A 17,348-nucleotide genomic window follows, 5' to 3' on the forward strand; every position below is an offset into this window, starting at 1 on the left:
TCTTCACAATGCAATATATATTTATACATATACATGTACAGTATGACAGTATATACATGTCAAACATTAAAAACTCTTCTATATCTTACGTACTATCTCACAAGTTAAAGTGAAAGGGAAGTTTTCTACATATTACTTAATATAACTGAATTAATTTATTTAATGAAAACATGTATTGAAATATAAAAAAAAATTGTCCTTTTAATTATCGTTGGATGGTGAAACAGTGAAACGGTCATTATTATTAATACAAAATGTCAAAACTTAACAACAGAAATACATCCTGCCTGAGTCTGACGTATTTTTTACAGCTACCTTTTTTACAGCTTAATACTTTGTTTCCTTTTTATTTATTTATTTATTTATTTATGGTAAAACATACACTTCTTAAAAAAAAAAAAACTTCTCCTGCAATGCTTCTTGGGCCCTTTTTCAAAACTGCGATGCCTTTATTCGGTGGTGAAACTGTTGCTAGTACGTGCTAGTGCAGACAATAATACCAGTAGCGGGACGTTGATTTAGTTTCAGATTATTGACTAACCAGAAGAAGTTTCATAAATATGTAATTGCCGACAATCTCCCTCTGTCTGTCCCACCCTCTCTCTATCGCCCTTACTTGGCTACTTTTTCTTTTACCAAATATTCCAAAAATAGGGAAATGTGAAGCAAGGAGAATAGTTAAAGTTATTCACAATGTCCTGACCCAGATCCTGTAGTTCTGGCACTAATGACGCCCTAAAGGTATGACGCCTGGCACTCATTAGTAACCAGGGCTTAAACCTACGACTCCGTATTACTCACCCACCTCCATATAGTCCTCAGCCTGACCCTGCACTGCCTCTAACCAACCTCCAAGACGGTGGTCATTTGAAATCATGTGGGTCTCTGAGTGGTGTTAGGACCCCCTGCACAGGTGCAGAGTACCCGGTTATGTCCCTGGGTGCGCCTAAGCCCATGGTCCTGCAGCTGCAGTGGAACTAATGAGTAGTGGCAGGTAGAGCTAGAACAGAGCATAGTAAACCTCCCTGCAGTTAGGTTAGTGGCAACCCTCGGTTAAAGCAGACAACAAATGTTCTCCCATGGAACACATACGTGCTATGTAATGATATGTTCCCCTTCAGTGAACAAACAACTTCATCTTGAAGATTTTCTCCTACGATTAGCTCAATGTTTTTGCAGTGACTCCTTTTTTCCGACGTTTACAAAGAACAATCGATCAACAATAAATTTGTATTGTACCACACATTTTTACTGATACAATGTATCTTTTTTTTTTTTTACAGGTTTGGTTTCATGTCATTGAGAAAATGTGCTTTTCCTCATGTACACCCTCAACGGAGAAATCAGGAAGAAAAGAAAAGAAATACTCAAACTATTTTAAATATTGAATAAGTTCATTAAAAAAAAAAAAAAAAAAAAATCCAGATTTAATCATGTCCCTGGACAATACTTGTACAGTAACATCGGCCAGCAAACACAAGGAGCGCAAACCAAAGAAGCCTCACTATATCCCCCGTCCGTGGGGGAAACCCTACAACTACAAATGCTTCCAGTGCCCCTTCACATGCATGGAAAAATCTCACCTGTACAACCACATGAAGTACAGCCTATGTAAGAACTCCATGTCTCTGCTGAGGGAGTCGGAATGGCCTTATAAAAAAGGCAACATCCTGCATCCAGACCAGATACGTCGATTTCAGCAGGTGTGTGGCCTCCATGCGGCGGAGAAAGATGAACTGCAGCAGGCGACACAGACCGGGGAGGGGCAACAAATAATCTTAGAAAAAGAAAGAGATAACAAGAAAGACAGAGAAGATGTGGAGTTTGGGGCCAGAGGTGAACAACCAGATGTTGGAATGGCCAAGGAGAGTAACAGGAACAGAGAGACCTATGCGGAATTAATTGGCAAGAAAACGAAACTCCAAAACTCAAAGGTTCTTACACCGGACATGTTGTCCTTAGAAGACCAGATTTTACAAGCCCACTCAGTCGAAGGACTAGCCCAGGCTAATCATTATGAACCACCAAAGACGTGTCTCACATCTCCTGAGCTGCTGCCTAGAAAATGGTGGCTGTTAGCATCAGGCCATACTAAGGTCAAATCAGAGGGAGCGATGCCCTATGTGAGTAGTTCAAAACCCTGTTACCCTTTCGCCCAAAACCTGGCAGATTATCAGGACCTCACAGCGGCACATCTCTCAGCACTTGGGGTGGACTATGCCATCAAGTCCAACCCCTTGTCCAAGCTGAACTCCTCTCCTATTCCTACTACTGCAACGAGTGCTACCACCCACAGCCACGCGCAGCTCCCTCCACCCCCCTTCCTGGCATCAGCAGCTCAATTGATGCACTTAGCCTCTGGTATGGATACAGATAGAGCCCTCCTCCCATTTCATCTGTACTACCCGTTCCTGTGCGATCACACAACTGGACCGGCGTTAGGTCAGAGTGACTTAGGTAAGCAACTGAAACCGTCAGCAAATTGCCTAGAAGGAAATCCCCAGTCCACCTACCTGCCTAAAATCAGTTTGTGGAAGGCACCAACGTTACTGCCAGAAAAGACAACACATTTACCTGCCGGCTGGGCAGCGACACAGGGAGACACCATTAGCTTCAAGGTTGGGGATACACTGCCGACATCAGCCAAGGAAAGAAAACTAAGCTGGAACTTAAAGAGAACAGGGCCTCCGCTGTGGAGCCATGAGGAACCAGTGGAGAAGAGGCCGACCCTGGGCTTTACTGTGGATGTGCTGAAGAATATTCAAACTGCAGTGGCAACAGACAAACTACTTCATCAGAAAAGGTAACACTTTCACTTTATTTTCCTTGTGATGTAAACGGTCGTGTAAACAGCTTCTGATTCTGAGTGTGTACAGGGGGTCCGGTCCGACGGTGCAACGTAAATCGATTTTCGTTTTAAGTCGGAACTCAAATACTGTAAATCAGTACCTCTGTCACTTTACAACAGTACTTCTCAAATACATGTCACTTTACAACAGTATTACTCAAATAGTGGGGTGGGTAAGGTAAGGTGTCGGGTGGTGGAAGAGGGGATTTGTTTTAACTCTATGTCGGAATGAGCTCGGTAAGGTGTCAGGTGGTGGAAGGGGAGATTTGTTTTAACTCTATGTCGGAATGACAGGACAAGACTTTCTTAATACATTTATGGAATATGGCAACTTAAGCACAAATTGCCTTATAGGTCGAGGACCCCATAAAGTGAGGATCTTCTGTAATATACATGCTGTATAGATAACGTAACAGATATACTGAGAAAATTAAAAAAGTGTAACATAGAAATTATTACTTTTATATTTCTAGTTTATCAACTATATCATCATATTTTTTTTCTCTCTTTCAGTTCACCCAGCACTCAGCTTCAACCCTGGCCTAATGATATGTTGTACAGTGATACTTTAACTAATTATAGAAGTGAAGCATCTTCAATTAGTGGAAGACCCAATAGTCAAGATCTGTCCGCTGTCCGGATGGTTGGGGATCATGCCCCAGAGTCAGTGGACGCTCTCCTAAGCAACCTAACCACAGCTTTGCAGGAGTACCAAAAGGCTGAGTGCAAAATTTCTCAACTGGAAAAGGACAACCTGCCTGTCCAGCATTATCTCTGGGACCATCTAAGCAAAATCCGGGGTGAGTTGTCCCACATACAACAAGCGCTGGAGCAGATGGCTCCTCAGTGCGACAGACCTCTTGACCTGTCATTCAAGAAGGACTCCCTACATTTCACAATGGAGGACGGTAGTTTCGAAGACAGCCGAAAGACTAAAGGCAAGACGCAGGGAGTTGAAGCGGTAAAGCAGGAGGAGGAGAACGAGTGTGAAAAAAAAGTGCTGAGGTCGTCTTTAGAAAGTTGTAAACAGTCACTGGAAATTATGTTTAAAATGAATCAGGCATCAGTAGAAAACACGAAAGTTCTCTCGGCTGATAGTTTTGCAATTGAGCCCAGTTCGGAAGAAGCCTCGTGGCCCAGCAGAACAACGAAATGTGAGGCAGACTCCAGTGTTCTACTCGGGCCCGATGGCCGATCTGTTGTGTTCGCCGATCTCTCTGTTTCTTCTAAATCCTCAAAGAAAGCCTTGCAGCAACGAGGAGACACTTCATAAAATGTATTACATATTTTGACTTTTAAACTACAGACTGTCCTAGTCTTCATAAGGAAATAAAACAGTGAGCTGTAATTTTTTTTTGTATCCTGCTTACAGCTACTGGCAGTTTAACTGGAGAATACTGGGAAAGTAGCAGTAGCTATGCATGAGCACATGATACATTAGGAAACCTATACAGTATGTTCGACACTCTTAATATGGATTTTAAAGATCTAGGGTTAATTTGATTTCTTATCTAATAGTAATTTTCTGTTTATCTTCCTAATCCCTACCATCTCTGTGTTCCCTCTGATTTCCTTATAAAATATATCCATTGACTCTTATCACCACTTTTCTGTTTATTTTCATGTTGTCTATATAACATTTAAATATAAATAATTTTTTTTCTGACATTCTCTTTGACATCTATACGTTCATGTGCTGCTCTATCAGTGTTATTGATAATTTATTCTCACCAACTGTGTCCGCTACATTTGGTGACATGTTTTGTTATTTAACTTGTGTGTAACAATATTATGTTGGGCTGCAATATTTGACTAAAAAAAATAAAATAAAATGGCATCGTTCACACCATGTTTCTTTACGCATTCTGTACAATGACTGTCATCTGCGGCACCTTTGGTACAAATGCAGCTTGAGAGGACATTAAAGTGCAAACATGGGAAAAATTTAAGATGTTTATGTATTGTATTGTTTATGTATTGAACGACTTTAGACAACGGGAATTGGCACAACAATCATGTGATTCAGAAAATAGAGTACCAGGGAAATTGTTATTATAGGCGACAGACACAGATTAAAATATTTACCACGAGTCTCCACACACTAACGTCCTGCATGGTTTTTTTCTTCTTATCAATCAATGGGTGTTTCAATCTTGGCCACAGAGGTATTCTGACAAGTAATTCACTTTATCAAATCAAGCAGCTAAGTATGGAGAAATTCATTTAGTTAGGGGAATGTTTTTTAACCATGGGACACGATGACTTGAATCAACCTGCCAGTGATTGGAATCGTCCACAGTTTTGCAGCCAATCATTTTCAGCACGCGAACAGTAGAGGGAGCTAAAACTCCTCCAATGTAATGAGTTATAGCAGATTGCAAGTACTTTACACTAAACCAAGTCATAAGAAAAAATGTCATAAGAACATAATTAGATACTATAATAATAATAATAATAATAATAATAATAATAATAATAATAATAATAATAATGAGGCTTCTCTTTATATTAGGATATTAGTAGGAGCCGGGATTTAGGAGGGAAATGACAGGATAACATGTTGAGACATCCCCTCTACAATATCAATTTTGTCAGAAATTTGAAGAAAAAAAAAGCCGTCCTCTCCAGTGTTTTTTTTTTTTTTTTGGTGGATTGTGTAGCTTTACAATAGTTTGAGTAAAAAAACAAAACAAAAATAGCTTTAAAACATTGTGACAAATATGTATTAAACAGCCATTAAACTATTATATATTTTTAAATATATTTTATTATTTTAAAAAACGGACGTGGAATGAATGTGGATGACGTGCTGCATTCGCCGGAAATCTGCTCTTATAAATGTCTATTTACACTGAGGGTAAGGGACAAGGGTGATTTACGAACGCAAAACGCGCAGGCTTCCGTTGAGGACCGGGCATTAACACTGCACATGCGCAGAACAGATAGACTTCCGGTATAGCTGTTCAGCATGGATAAGGAACAAAATAATGGTGAGTTGAAATTTTGGAACTTGTGGTATTCCAACACCATACCACCAACACATCGTAATACATCTCATATTGTCAATGTGTGAAGGTTTACTGGCTGCGGGTCAGTCGCCAATCGTCACACTTAAAATTGACGAAAACACTGGTAAAACAAACGGCTAAGTTTTGTTATCTTCATTTTAAAAAAGTTGTAGTCCAGTTAAAATATAAAAACAACGTTGAAAAATAAATCAAATATGTCAAAATGTCAAAGCTCTGTCAATAAAATAAGGTTGCATCCTAGATGTCCTATTTTTCTATAATTTTTATTTATTTAAATACATACATTTTGAGGTTGAGCAGTATAAGCTATGGTGAGGGAAATACTGCCGTCAATAGAAGAAAGTGTTTACAAATTTTATCTCGTGTGTTTATATCGTACACTGACATACATGTTCGCAACTCTTCTAATACATTTCCTTTTTGAGTCTTTGTCCAGTTTATTGCGATTAATTTTTTTTTATCTCGTTGTCACGCATTCGTAAATATATATTTCAGAAGGCGTAATTGAAATGAAACTTTCACCAAATTCCGAAAATGTATTGGCTTTTATACAAAGCATTACATTACGCAGTAGTCATTTCACAGTATATACACAGCTCTGAAGTTGTCAATACATTTTATTTCTGTTAATTTGATTAATTTAGTTAAGGTTGGTCAAGTTTACAAGTTGTTTAAACTATTATTTTACAGTAAATTTTGTTTTACCTTTTTTTGTTTTACGTTCTATTCCTATTTATTTGAAATTTTAATCTAATAAGTTAAGCTTCCTGTTCAACCCTGGTACAGTATATATGTTTATAAAGACGTTTGGGTCCTGTTTATTTTAAATACAGTACACTCCCAACAATAAGACTATTTTGTTTACATTACTATGTAATCCTACGCTAGAATTATAATAATAACATAACTGCCAGTTTGCCGTTTCTATTGTCTTTGTATTGTGGTACCTTTCAATATGAATTGAACAGTTACAGTTCACAAAACAATGTAACAATGTAATTTTTTTCGAAATAACTTTTTAAAATACGTGTTTTCATTTTATGTATTTCTGTTTAGCGTTTAATGCCCCCCAAAAAATCCATTATAGACTAATGCCATCAATCCAGCCTCTATCTTTCTTGATACGCTGTTGGATTCAGTATATGATTCTATTATAGAAACATACAAATCAAGTGTGGCCCTGCTCAGCTATACTAACTTCTGTTTTTTTTTTTTGCTTTAGAAATTGGTAGTCTGGCCAATGTTCGTCATGTGGTGCTGGTTCTGTCAGGAAAGGGGGGTGTGGGTAAGAGCACGATCACCACTGGGTTAGCTCTGGCACTCAGACAGGCTGGCAACAAGGTGAGACACCAAAGTGATCGACTTATATCTGTTTTATACAAAGAGAACTTTTGTCTTAGATATATATACATATATATATATATATATATATACACACACATATATTTATATATATATATATACATATACATATATATATATATATATACACATATACATATATATACACATACATATATATATACACATACATACATCATTGTCTGTTTTATCATTGTCTAAAACATTGGGGTAATTATTTAAAGACATAGGCCACATAGGCAGACATAGGCAACATTAGGCTGGAAAAAAATTCCACAAAAATTAGAATACCCAAAATAATAAAATAATACCTGCTACTTGGTAGGCCTTGAAGTAACCAATACCCAGAATAACTCTAACTTAACCCTCTCGATCTCCTTTGCATTTTATACACCCCCAGCGTTCTCACAACAGGTTTGCACCTAGTCCCAGAATCAGAGTATGAGAAAAAGTTGAGCCACCGGGTCACCAAGAACCAAAGGGGGCTAATTCTAGTATTTGGGCGCTAGCATTGTTATTACACCTATACTTAACCATTAAACAGTAGGTGAAGCTATCAAGGTTATTTTTTAACATTTAAAGGTAAGCAAAGTAGAAAAGAAGAAAAAAAAAAATAAGGGAATAACTACTTCATTGTCTTACCGTTAATGTACTGTAAACTGCTGTCTTTTACAGGTTGGTATTCTGGATGTCGATCTGTGTGGTCCCAGTATCCCTCGCATGCTGAGTGTAGGGCGGCCTGACGTGCACCTCTGTGACGCAGGCTGGGTGCCGGTCTACACGGACGCTCAGAAGAGCCTGGCGCTCATGTCCATTGGCTTTCTACTAGATGATCCGGACAAAGCAGTGGTGTGGAGAGGACCCAAGAAAACAGGTTTGTTAGTTTTACAAATGTGGTTTTACACCAGTTCAATCAGTCATCCTCATGAAATAAAAAAAACTAAACCAGTGTGAGAACTAAGCACACATTGTTTGAATATACTATATATATACACATATACATATATATATACATATACATATATATACATATACATATATATACAGATATACATATATATATACATATACATATATATATACACATATACATATATATATATCATGATGAATCTCCTTCATTAGCTATGTTGCAACAAGCTAGTTTCGCATGTAGCACCCCAAGTGTAGTGTTACTGAATGTGGAAGGCACAGCTTAGTGGCGCTGCACTCGGCAATGAGCTTAAGTTAGCTGAGGGCAGATCCACTGAGCTAATATTATACTGAACTATAACATTTTGTATTGTTCAATTCATAGTGCATTCCTAATTGAGACCACTGTATCAATACAGATACTAATTTGAAAATCTCCTAACAGCTTCAACTTCTGAATGTTCTGTCCGACAGCTTTAATCAGTCAGTTTGTATCAGACGTAGCCTGGGAAGAACTTGATGTGTTGCTGGTGGACACACCTCCAGGGACATCTGATGAGCATCTGGCTGTACTGGAGAATCTCAAAAAGCACAGAGTTGATGGAGCTGTTTTGGTCACTACACCACAGGTAGGTTAAAAAAAAAAAAAAAAAAAAAACCTTTCTTTGTCCACAATTTACCCTTGAGCTTTTCGCCATTGGAAAATCCATCTTGACTTAACTGACAATAAAGTCGAAGCCAATGTTTAATTTCCCTCCAGGACTACATGAGGTGACTGATCACGTAGCCATGTTTTTCCTTCTGAGCACCCGTTATGATGTACGGCTTGGTGTGTTCTTGCTTCTTCTGAGTAATGTTACGGCCTATGACTATGTGCTAACCCAATAATAATGTATATATATCTATATATACACATTATTATATAATGTGGGTTGCGACAGAAAGGGGAACTAGTCAGATGTGGCCCGCGGTACAGCATTTACAAACATATATATATACACATATACTGTTCTCTGCAGGCAGTGTCTACGGGGGATGTGCGGAGAGAGATCACCTTTTGTAAGAAGACAGGCGTCCCAATCCTGGGCATCATTGAGAACATGAGTGGCTTTGTTTGTCCACACTGCTCGGTGAGTCATCTGTTACTGTTTAATTTTTTTACTTTTTTTTTTTTTAAAACTCTATATGCTTGATCTGGGTTTGATTACATGGTGAACGATTAAAAAAAATTTTTAAAGTTTATATAAAGTTTTATGCAGCACATTTTAATACATTGATAAATATTCTCGTTTCAGGAATGTAGCAACATATTCTCCAAGGGCGGGGGAGAGGAACTGGCCAAACTCACCGGATCAGTGTTTCTGGGTGTGTTCACAACACAGAGGAAGAGAAAGCAAAACAAAAAAACAAAAAAAAACAACTTTCAACTTATCGCATGAAAAATGAAGATGGCACCAAAGGATTTAAAACTAAGAGTATAGTTTGTAATTTGATGATTGGTGTCTACTCTGTCTACTGGATATAGGAAAGAAACAACATTTAAAACACTGAACATGGATGTATGTGTCCTGCAAATGCTAGCTTCTATCGTGTTAGCGAAATCGTAGTTGTTTTCCAAAACAAGGCAAAGCTAGTCCTGCTCACAACTTTAGCATGACTTCTTGTCTGGATTTTACCAGCTGACTTAAATCTTTTATGTTTTATTAATTCCACCTGTTGGATATGTATTCTGCTGTAGGGATTTAAATCATATTGTGGCATATAGCTATATGCGTTTAATCAGTACCACAACATATAATTATATTAATAAAGTATGTTTAGTTTATGAGTAAATATAAACATGTATACACATACTTTTACACATATCTATGCATACATATGTACATACCTTTTTCAGTTGGGTAGATCACATTAGCCTGGTCATTTCAATAGTAGTTCTCAAGCCAGAAAAGTGTGGATACTCCATATATAGAGGGATGTCCCAATCTTTCGAAATCAGGGGGGGGGAAAAAAGGAAATACAATCAGGTGATGTTAACAAAAAAAGGGCTGTGTACCTCGACAGTAGTTAATGAAGTCAGTTGAACACTTTAGGTTCCAAATGGACAAATTTTCATTTTGTACTCTCTTTTCAGGATGTGTGCCGTTGGATCCCCAGCTCAGTAGCAGCATGGAAGAAGGAAAGGATTTCATGGAGTTGTTTTCAAACAGCGCCACCTCAACTGCTATCGGCGGTATTTCACAGACTCTGCTCCAGAGACTGCAAACTACTTAAATAATAAATCTTAAGAAAAAAAGGCAAAAGCTGCATTGGCTTTTAAGCACAGCAAAGCTGTGTCACTGCAGTGTCGGAGGCTATGTAGATCGATCACCGTCAAGTAACTGGTGACACGATGCCTCAGAGACATTTGACAATGACAGGTTTTGGACAGGAACCTGATCGTAGGCTGGCAATGTCTCACATGTATGTCAAACGTAAAGAAATAATGAATATGTCCATAAGAATATAATAAGAACTTTACAACCAAAATTCTTGAATATGTCAATCAAATTACATTTTAATAAAACAACTTTATGCATTTTGTTTTTATCTTAGCCCTTATGAGACTTATGATGACTTGAGAAATCAATAAAAGAAAGACTAGTCAGGTGTGGTGAGGTGCCAGTGGGGGGCGTGAGGGGCTTCCAATGGAATGTGGCACACTGGACATAGGTGTACCACTGCTGTAATGCTGGAATGATAACAAGCCTCCAGTCACTAGGTGGCAGCAACTCATATAGTGGTTTGTACAGATAAAAATATACACGTTATCAGGTTCTCATTAGTATTTCAATTCGCAGGGTGTGGTTCGGGGGGAGGACATTTTTGTCTTTCTTTAATAGTATCCAATTATGGGTTGATGAGGTACATCTGCCTCGTCATTCTCCTGGCTGCTAGCTTTAAGAGAGCAGAGAGCTGCTGCCTGCTGTAGCTCCCTATCTTTAACTTTTCTCGGCCTCCCCTTTCCTTGGACTTAAGTTATGGAGGAATTGGGACAGTGGAATTATGCTAAATTTAATGCAGTTTATTTGGAAATTTTAAATGAAAGTACCATTTCAATTACAAATTTTAAAAAATTATAAGACTTTTTAAAAATTAAATATTTAAATTAAATTTTTTATTAAATTAATAGTTTATTTGGACATTTTAAATGAAAGTACCATTTGAAATTACAAATTAAAAAAAATTATAAGACTTTAAATTTAAATTAAATTTTTTATTAAATTAAGAATTGGAGGTCCGTGACAAGCAAAACAAGAATTAACAGAAGCTGCCAGGCCAGCCATCCAGTAGGCCATCGGCCTTGAAACCGTCAACCGAAGAGAAAAAAAAAAAAAAAAAAAAAAAAAAGCCCAGCCCCCTTTTTACACCACAAAAAAACGACCCAGGGTTTACAATTTAGTACAAAGGGAGGTGTCCAGGGGAATGCGATTTAACTGACCAAGCCACCTCATCTAATGCCTCTCAATGGAGAGGGGAAAAAAAGATGCTCAACCATGTTGAAGCTCTTCATGTTATCTACTGAAGTTTTAGTGTGAGCACAACATTTACCAAATAATGATTTTCTTATTAAATAGAAAACCTGAGTGTGCTTTGATGCTGGATAACTTCAAGCTGCTCTCTCCATCTGTTGCTAATTACAAATTGTTAGAGATTTGCTGTAGATGAACTTGAAACACTAAAATGGTGACATAAGTTTCAATAAACACTGAACACTAAAAAACTGATGTGGGTCTGGCATTTTTTATATTAGTTTCAGCTAAGCAAATGGACAAATGTTTCTTCCACTCTAATTAAAGTCTAGCTAGCTATTTAGCTATAATTAATACATCAATCAATGCATATGGTCAAAACACCAAAAGTTGGGAATAAAAATCCAAAAATAACTTACATTTCTATATGGTCGAGCAGGAAATTAGAAACAACTTCGCACACCTGTGGGTTTTAAACTGGAACCTTTAAACCTTTTCCGCATCTGGCGTCACACGTTCCAAATAGGCGCCATTTTGAGCAAAAAGAAGGTGCCGTAAGTCGTTGTCAAATCGCCGCAAACAGCGCGTCAACGAGTTTACGCGACCGCGATTACACAGCGAATATTGTAGTCTGTTGTCGTACGTTATTTTTTTAAATATATTTTATATATAGAACAGTAATGTATGTAGTAAACAGAATCATAGTATTCAATAATATTGTATAATAATAATAACATAATATAAGTTATATTCTGGTAAAAATACATTTTCTTGCTATCATATAAAAGCTGAAACCTGTTTATATCGTGTTGAAACTTTTTTTATTTATATATACATATACAACAGTAATATAAGAATAGCTGTCAAATTATAATAGCATAGAGATAATGTGGTATAACGTAGTATATGCATAGAACTTAATAACAATACGCATGAAAACATGATGAAAATATCAATGTTATTTCATTATAGAGTCCATCTTTGCATGTTTATTGTGCTGTACTGCTGGTGGACCCTTAATATTGATCTATCTATCCATCAGGATTGGCTCAAGGCTATTCTGGGGATCAATAACTGCGCAGAGCAGTGAAAGGCATGTTTGCCTGCTGCATTTTATATGAAATTTATAATATTGACTCTATTTGCATTCTTTTATTTGCCCCTGCTACTGTTTTTTTTTAAAAGAATGATTGTCTTCCTTTAGAATTAAGACTAAGTGAAACTGAACATAAAGAGGGAGAAGATATGAACAAGAAATATATTTTTTGGACGATTGAAGTTGTAAAACCCAACACAGAGAACAGAGTTTTTATTGCAAACAGTACATCAGGAAAATACTGAAGGTCAACTACATTTGCTTCAAAATAAGACATCGACAGACAAAGAAATCCCAATCCAGCAGCAACACGCCAAAGTCAATCTTAATTATCATTACTGAACTCACACACAGAGGAACAGCACTTAGAACAACAAGCCCAGAGTGCAATTAAATTAAATAGATATTTATTTATGTATTGTTTTTAATAATATATCCCAGGGACGTTAAGACTACTGGTGCGTTGGACAACTTAAAATGATAAGTAGTGGGAAACAACTGTACTGTATATGTACAATCGGATCATCAGGATTAATGCAGAGAAGGTGTTGGAAGAATAAGTGTTAAGCTTCATGGTCAGTTCCAAAGACATGGGCTTTTCAGGCCTTTCTGAAGTGGAAAGAAAACAAAATCCCTAGTGATTCTGAAACACTCACACGATACAGGCACATCACTACATTGCATGTGTATGTTGAGTATCAAATTGGGACAACTGTACGTAATGTTGACATTACACTTTAATTTACTGTTGTACCACTTCTACTTTGTCCATTTATGTGGCAGAATTGGACCTTTTACCCCACTTTTAAACTCGAATGAACGTGAATGAACAACTCTTCAAGACGACACTTATTTTGTGGAGAGAATGAGCGCAACGATGAGTCCGTAGAGACCCAAGACCTCAGCAAAAATCAGGATGAGGATCATGCCCACGAAAAGCCTGGGCTGTTGAGCCGTGCCTCTCACGCCTGCATCTCCCACAATGCCGATGGCGAAGCCTGCTGCTAATCCACTGAGGCCCACACTGAGGCCAGCGCCCAGATGAAGGAAACTCCTGCAGACAGAAGGTATGTCAACACGATAACAATCTACAACAGGGTGTCAGGTTCTCACTACCAGTGTTATATAAAGAACAACCACGAAACAATAAATATGTGACAACAGTATGACAAAAAACATTCATATAGGGATGTCCGATAATATGGGCCAGCCGATATTATCGGCCCGATATAAGCACATTTTGTAATATCTGTAAGATGTAAGAACACAGAACATTATCAACGCTAAACATGCCTCTCAAGTCACTTAATGGCAGCACTGTAGCTCATTTTTTAAATCTGTTTTAATACTCAAAATAGGGGATTGTATGCAAAATATTATAACGGTAGAGATGTAATTATTTAAATGATTCCAGTGTGACTGATTCCAATTTTCTTTCCACTGACAGCAGACAAAAAACTGTATTCGAATTCGAAAAGTTAACTATGAAACATTTCCCACAAACTGCACTCAGTCACAAGTTTTGGCTTCAGTTAAAAATGTTTTTAAATAAAGTGCTAGGTAACTGGAATTAGTTGGCTTCAGTTAAAAAAAATTTAAAATAAAGTGCTAGGTAACTGGAATTAGGTACTAACTAAAAATTGGTCGAACCAACTTCATGACAAATACAACATCTTCCATTCAACTACCCAATGGAAGATGCTTTAAACTACAGGACATGGGAACATCTTCCAGGGCACTAATCACAGACTACCTGCACAGCACCATCCCTGCGATGAACGACAACAAAAAGCCATACTGATCACTCCTAACCAAAACACCCAAAAAGAGAGAGAAAATAAGTGGTTTACGATCACAATATTATACCGACAGAGCACCATAATGGCGTTAATGGCGCTGTCCTCTCTGCTTCTTTATCACGCTCACAGTGACCAGAAAATCTAATCCTCAAACCTAACCCAGGTGAGAAGTGACCTTGCCATTTTTAACCGAGCACTAAAATGTATTTCAAGTTCCAATTCTTTCAAGTATTCCTTGTACACAAAATAAAAATGTTCCAGTAACTACAACATGCAATTTAATATCAGGAGCGACCGAAGTGAAAGAGCGTCAAACGCAGTGTAAATGAAAATGGAAGAATGTAACGTTCCAGGACCCTGACTGTGTTGTCACCAACAAGCGCAAATGAAATGATGATCCATAAATGATCAAGTGGCGCGATACAGGCCTTTCAAGTCTATTGCATTTGGTGTCCTGCCACAAACGTAGATAGATTTGCTGACAACTCAATATCTTAGCAATAGATAGTACTATTACTACTACCTAGTAAACTTTATGATTAAGCTATACGCAAAAAAACAAAAAAACAACTGAAAAATGTAAAAAAGAAAGTAAAGACCATTTGAACTTACTTGTAAAGGGAAAAATGTAAAAAAGACCATTTGAACTTACTTGTAAAGGGTGACCTTTTCAGAGATGTTGTTGGCAATCAGCACTGCTACTACCAAGCCATAAATGGCTATAATTCCCGCCATGACCACAGGTATGATTGACTTCATGATGAGCTCTGGCCTCATTACAGACATTGCAGCAATTCCTGTGCCACTCTTAGCTGTGCCATAGGCAGCTCCCAGGGCTGAGGAGGAAAATGACATATTAAAAAAAAGAAGGCTAACAGCATTAAAAAATGAAGGCTAACAGCATATTTTTGTCATGTTCACATCAGGCACTTTTTCCCCCCTTTTTTAGTAAATAAAATAACGCAGAGAATGCTCATTTGTTTGTTTCTTTACTAATAAAAAGCCCTGCAGGCGAAATAGATAACATAAGGTAATTGTACAAATATAAAAGGTTTATATTTTTTTATAATGCTAATTTTTCATAACAATTACAATAGTACTGATGAGCATGTGGTGTACTTTTTTTTTTAACATGCGCAAGGGAATGTATAACAGGCGAAATGTATCCTATTTCTTGTGGTGTTAGCTGGTCTACACTAAGCTACATGCTAAAGCGGCTGTTTGAAGGGCTCCAGTGAGCGACGATCGTGTTTCGTCACCATTGGGTGGCGGGGGGGAACAAGTCCTTGTGATTTAGTTCCGCTTTGCATTAGCGTACGTACCTCTTGACAGGTTCTAGAATTTAACGATACACACTAAAATACCGTATTAGTTAGAATGTGTCTATCTCATCAAATTTGACCAATAAAATGTATTTTATTCACAATTTTCACGAACCACGACTACAACCGTTCGAACTCGTAATGATCGGAATTGTACATGTCATCATGTGATGAAGTCGTGTACATACATAGTCATGAAAAGACGTTTGTTCCCGATTCGAAAATCACTTAGTGGAGAGTTATATCAGGATAAGCCTGGCCGTTAGCCTAGTCTTGTACGAAGCTACTGCCGAATCGCTTAATGTGGCATCATTTTAGTATGCTAGTATGTTGCAGTCAACAGACAGCAAAACCACCATGCCATTCATCCGACAGAAACAAAGACATGTTATATTCAGAAATGTATTTAAAAACAAAGTTTACTATTAACCAATTGTTGGTGTTAAACCACAGTAGTAGTTGTGCATTATGATGTTAGCATGGCTAACGGCAGTATTTTCACACATATAGCATTGAACACAAACCACTGCAGGCTGTAGCTGTCTGACTATATTCGAGAGCATACGGTGAATTTTTTAACTGACAACAGTCAATATGACATATGTTAGTTACCGCTGAACACCATCGCCGCAGAGGCACCCATCACCGCGAAGAAAGGAGAATATTCTGGAGTTTCAGCAGACATCCTTCTTCACAGAATATCACCCTAATATACAGTTGTATTTACAAACGACGGGTCAATGACGCAGTTGTCGATACCTATTTAAGCTACTGTCTCGTAACGCACTCGACTTAACCGATAACTGTCTGATCCGACTGGCAATGGGAAGTGGGATGTCACGACTCTGCGCGGCCCAATAGCAACACAAAATGGCGAAGCGGAAAAATGTCATGTGACTGGTCATCAGCCGTTCTATCCAGGCGTTGGGATGAGGATGTTGGTTCACATGACCAAAGGAACTGTGAAAAATTTAGTGCAAAAAACACGGCGTCTTTGCTGAGAACAAAAAATACCGCTATTTAATTTGCGTTTACAATATGTCCTTGAAATGTCACACCCATAGGACACGTGTGTCACGGCAGCTTTCTACTGCTTTTGCAGTGATAGACCTGTGTCAAGAGTAACGAGTGATGGGGTGTCAAACTCATTTTGGCTCAGGGGCCACACGGGTTTTGTCAAGTGGTCCAGTGGACCAGTACAATCATAACACAATTACCTGTAAATAACATTAAGACCACGCCCCGGCCTTTTTTTTCTGCAAAGAAGTGCATCCAAAAAGCGTCATATTTAATTAAATATAATTTAAGAAAACACATTATGAACATTGGTGCATTTGTTTTTTAACTTTCAAAATTCATCAAGTGGGCACGATTGAAACCCCTCGCAGGCCGGTTTTGGCTGACGGGCCGTATGTTTGGAACCACAGGTGAAGCGGGTACTAAAACAGTACTAAAAATGGAAGACATA

The 17,348-nt window shown here is 37.9% G+C and overlaps 4 protein-coding genes across 5 annotated transcripts in view; 2 read left to right on the forward strand and 2 right to left on the reverse strand.

Annotated features, from left to right (window-relative positions):
• prr35 (proline rich 35) overlaps nt 1–4,756 on the forward strand; it is a 6,201-nt gene extending 1,445 nt beyond the window's left edge. The window contains exons 2-3 of the mRNA XM_008314669.3: nt 1,284–2,803; nt 3,362–4,756. Of these exons, the coding sequence (XP_008312891.1) occupies nt 1,434–2,803; nt 3,362–4,121 (2,130 nt within the window). The 5' untranslated portion in view covers nt 1,284–1,433 and the 3' untranslated portion in view covers nt 4,122–4,756. The remainder of the gene's footprint in view (nt 1–1,283; nt 2,804–3,361) is intronic.
• Nucleotides 1–8,015, reverse strand: part of LOC103381985 (cadherin-related family member 5-like) — a 52,914-nt gene extending 44,899 nt beyond the window's left edge. For both annotated transcript variants that reach the window (XM_017034620.2, XM_008314618.2), the window contains exon 1: nt 7,882–8,015. The gene's annotated coding sequence lies outside the window, so the exon portion shown is untranslated. The remainder of the gene's footprint in view (nt 1–7,881) is intronic.
• nubp2 (nucleotide binding protein 2 (MinD homolog, E. coli)) lies at nt 5,738–10,729 on the forward strand. The gene is made up of 7 exons (XM_008314616.2): nt 5,738–5,838; nt 7,100–7,218; nt 7,915–8,113; nt 8,626–8,780; nt 9,171–9,281; nt 9,447–9,516; nt 10,286–10,729. Exons 1-7 carry the CDS (start codon nt 5,817–5,819, stop codon nt 10,423–10,425), a joined length of 816 nt encoding a protein of 271 aa, XP_008312838.1. The 5' UTR covers nt 5,738–5,816; the 3' UTR covers nt 10,426–10,729.
• A 2,207-nt stretch (nt 10,730–12,936) lies between these two features.
• atp6v0cb (ATPase H+ transporting V0 subunit cb) lies at nt 12,937–16,753 on the reverse strand. The gene is made up of 3 exons (XM_008314619.3): nt 16,493–16,753; nt 15,211–15,394; nt 12,937–13,813 (listed from the first exon to the last, which is right to left on the reverse strand). The coding sequence occupies exons 1-3, from the start codon at nt 16,563–16,565 to the stop codon at nt 13,609–13,611; spliced, it is 462 nt and encodes a 153-aa protein (XP_008312841.1). The 5' UTR covers nt 16,566–16,753; the 3' UTR covers nt 12,937–13,608.
• Nucleotides 16,754–17,348: the final 595 nt, after the last annotated feature.

The sequence above is a fragment of the Cynoglossus semilaevis genome, chromosome 8 (genome assembly GCF_000523025.1).
Source record: "Cynoglossus semilaevis isolate Cse_v1.0 chromosome 8, Cse_v1.0, whole genome shotgun sequence".
Classification (NCBI taxonomy): Eukaryota; Metazoa; Chordata; class Actinopteri; order Pleuronectiformes; family Cynoglossidae; genus Cynoglossus; species Cynoglossus semilaevis.

Excerpts from the sequence above, each read along its gene's own strand:
- nubp2 (XM_008314616.2), top strand. The coding sequence starts at position 5,817 with ATGGATAAGGAACAAAATAATG. Across the intron at positions 9,282-9,446 it reads TTGTTTGTCCACACTGCTCG|GAATGTAGCAACATATTCTC; the intron begins GTGAGTCATCTG and ends TTCTCGTTTCAG. Across the intron at positions 9,517-10,285 it reads CACCGGATCAGTGTTTCTGG|GATGTGTGCCGTTGGATCCC; the intron begins GTGTGTTCACAA and ends CTCTCTTTTCAG.
- atp6v0cb (XM_008314619.3), bottom strand. The coding sequence starts at position 16,565 with ATGTCTGCTGAAACTCCAGAATATTCTCCTTTCTTCGCGGTGATGGGT. Across the intron at positions 15,395-16,492 it reads TGCGGCGATGGTGTTCAGCG|CCCTGGGAGCTGCCTATGGC; the intron begins GTAACTAACATA and ends TTTCCTCCTCAG. Across the intron at positions 13,814-15,210 it reads GAAAAGGTCACCCTTTACAA|GAGTTTCCTTCATCTGGGCG; the intron begins GTAAGTTCAAAT and ends TTCTGTCTGCAG.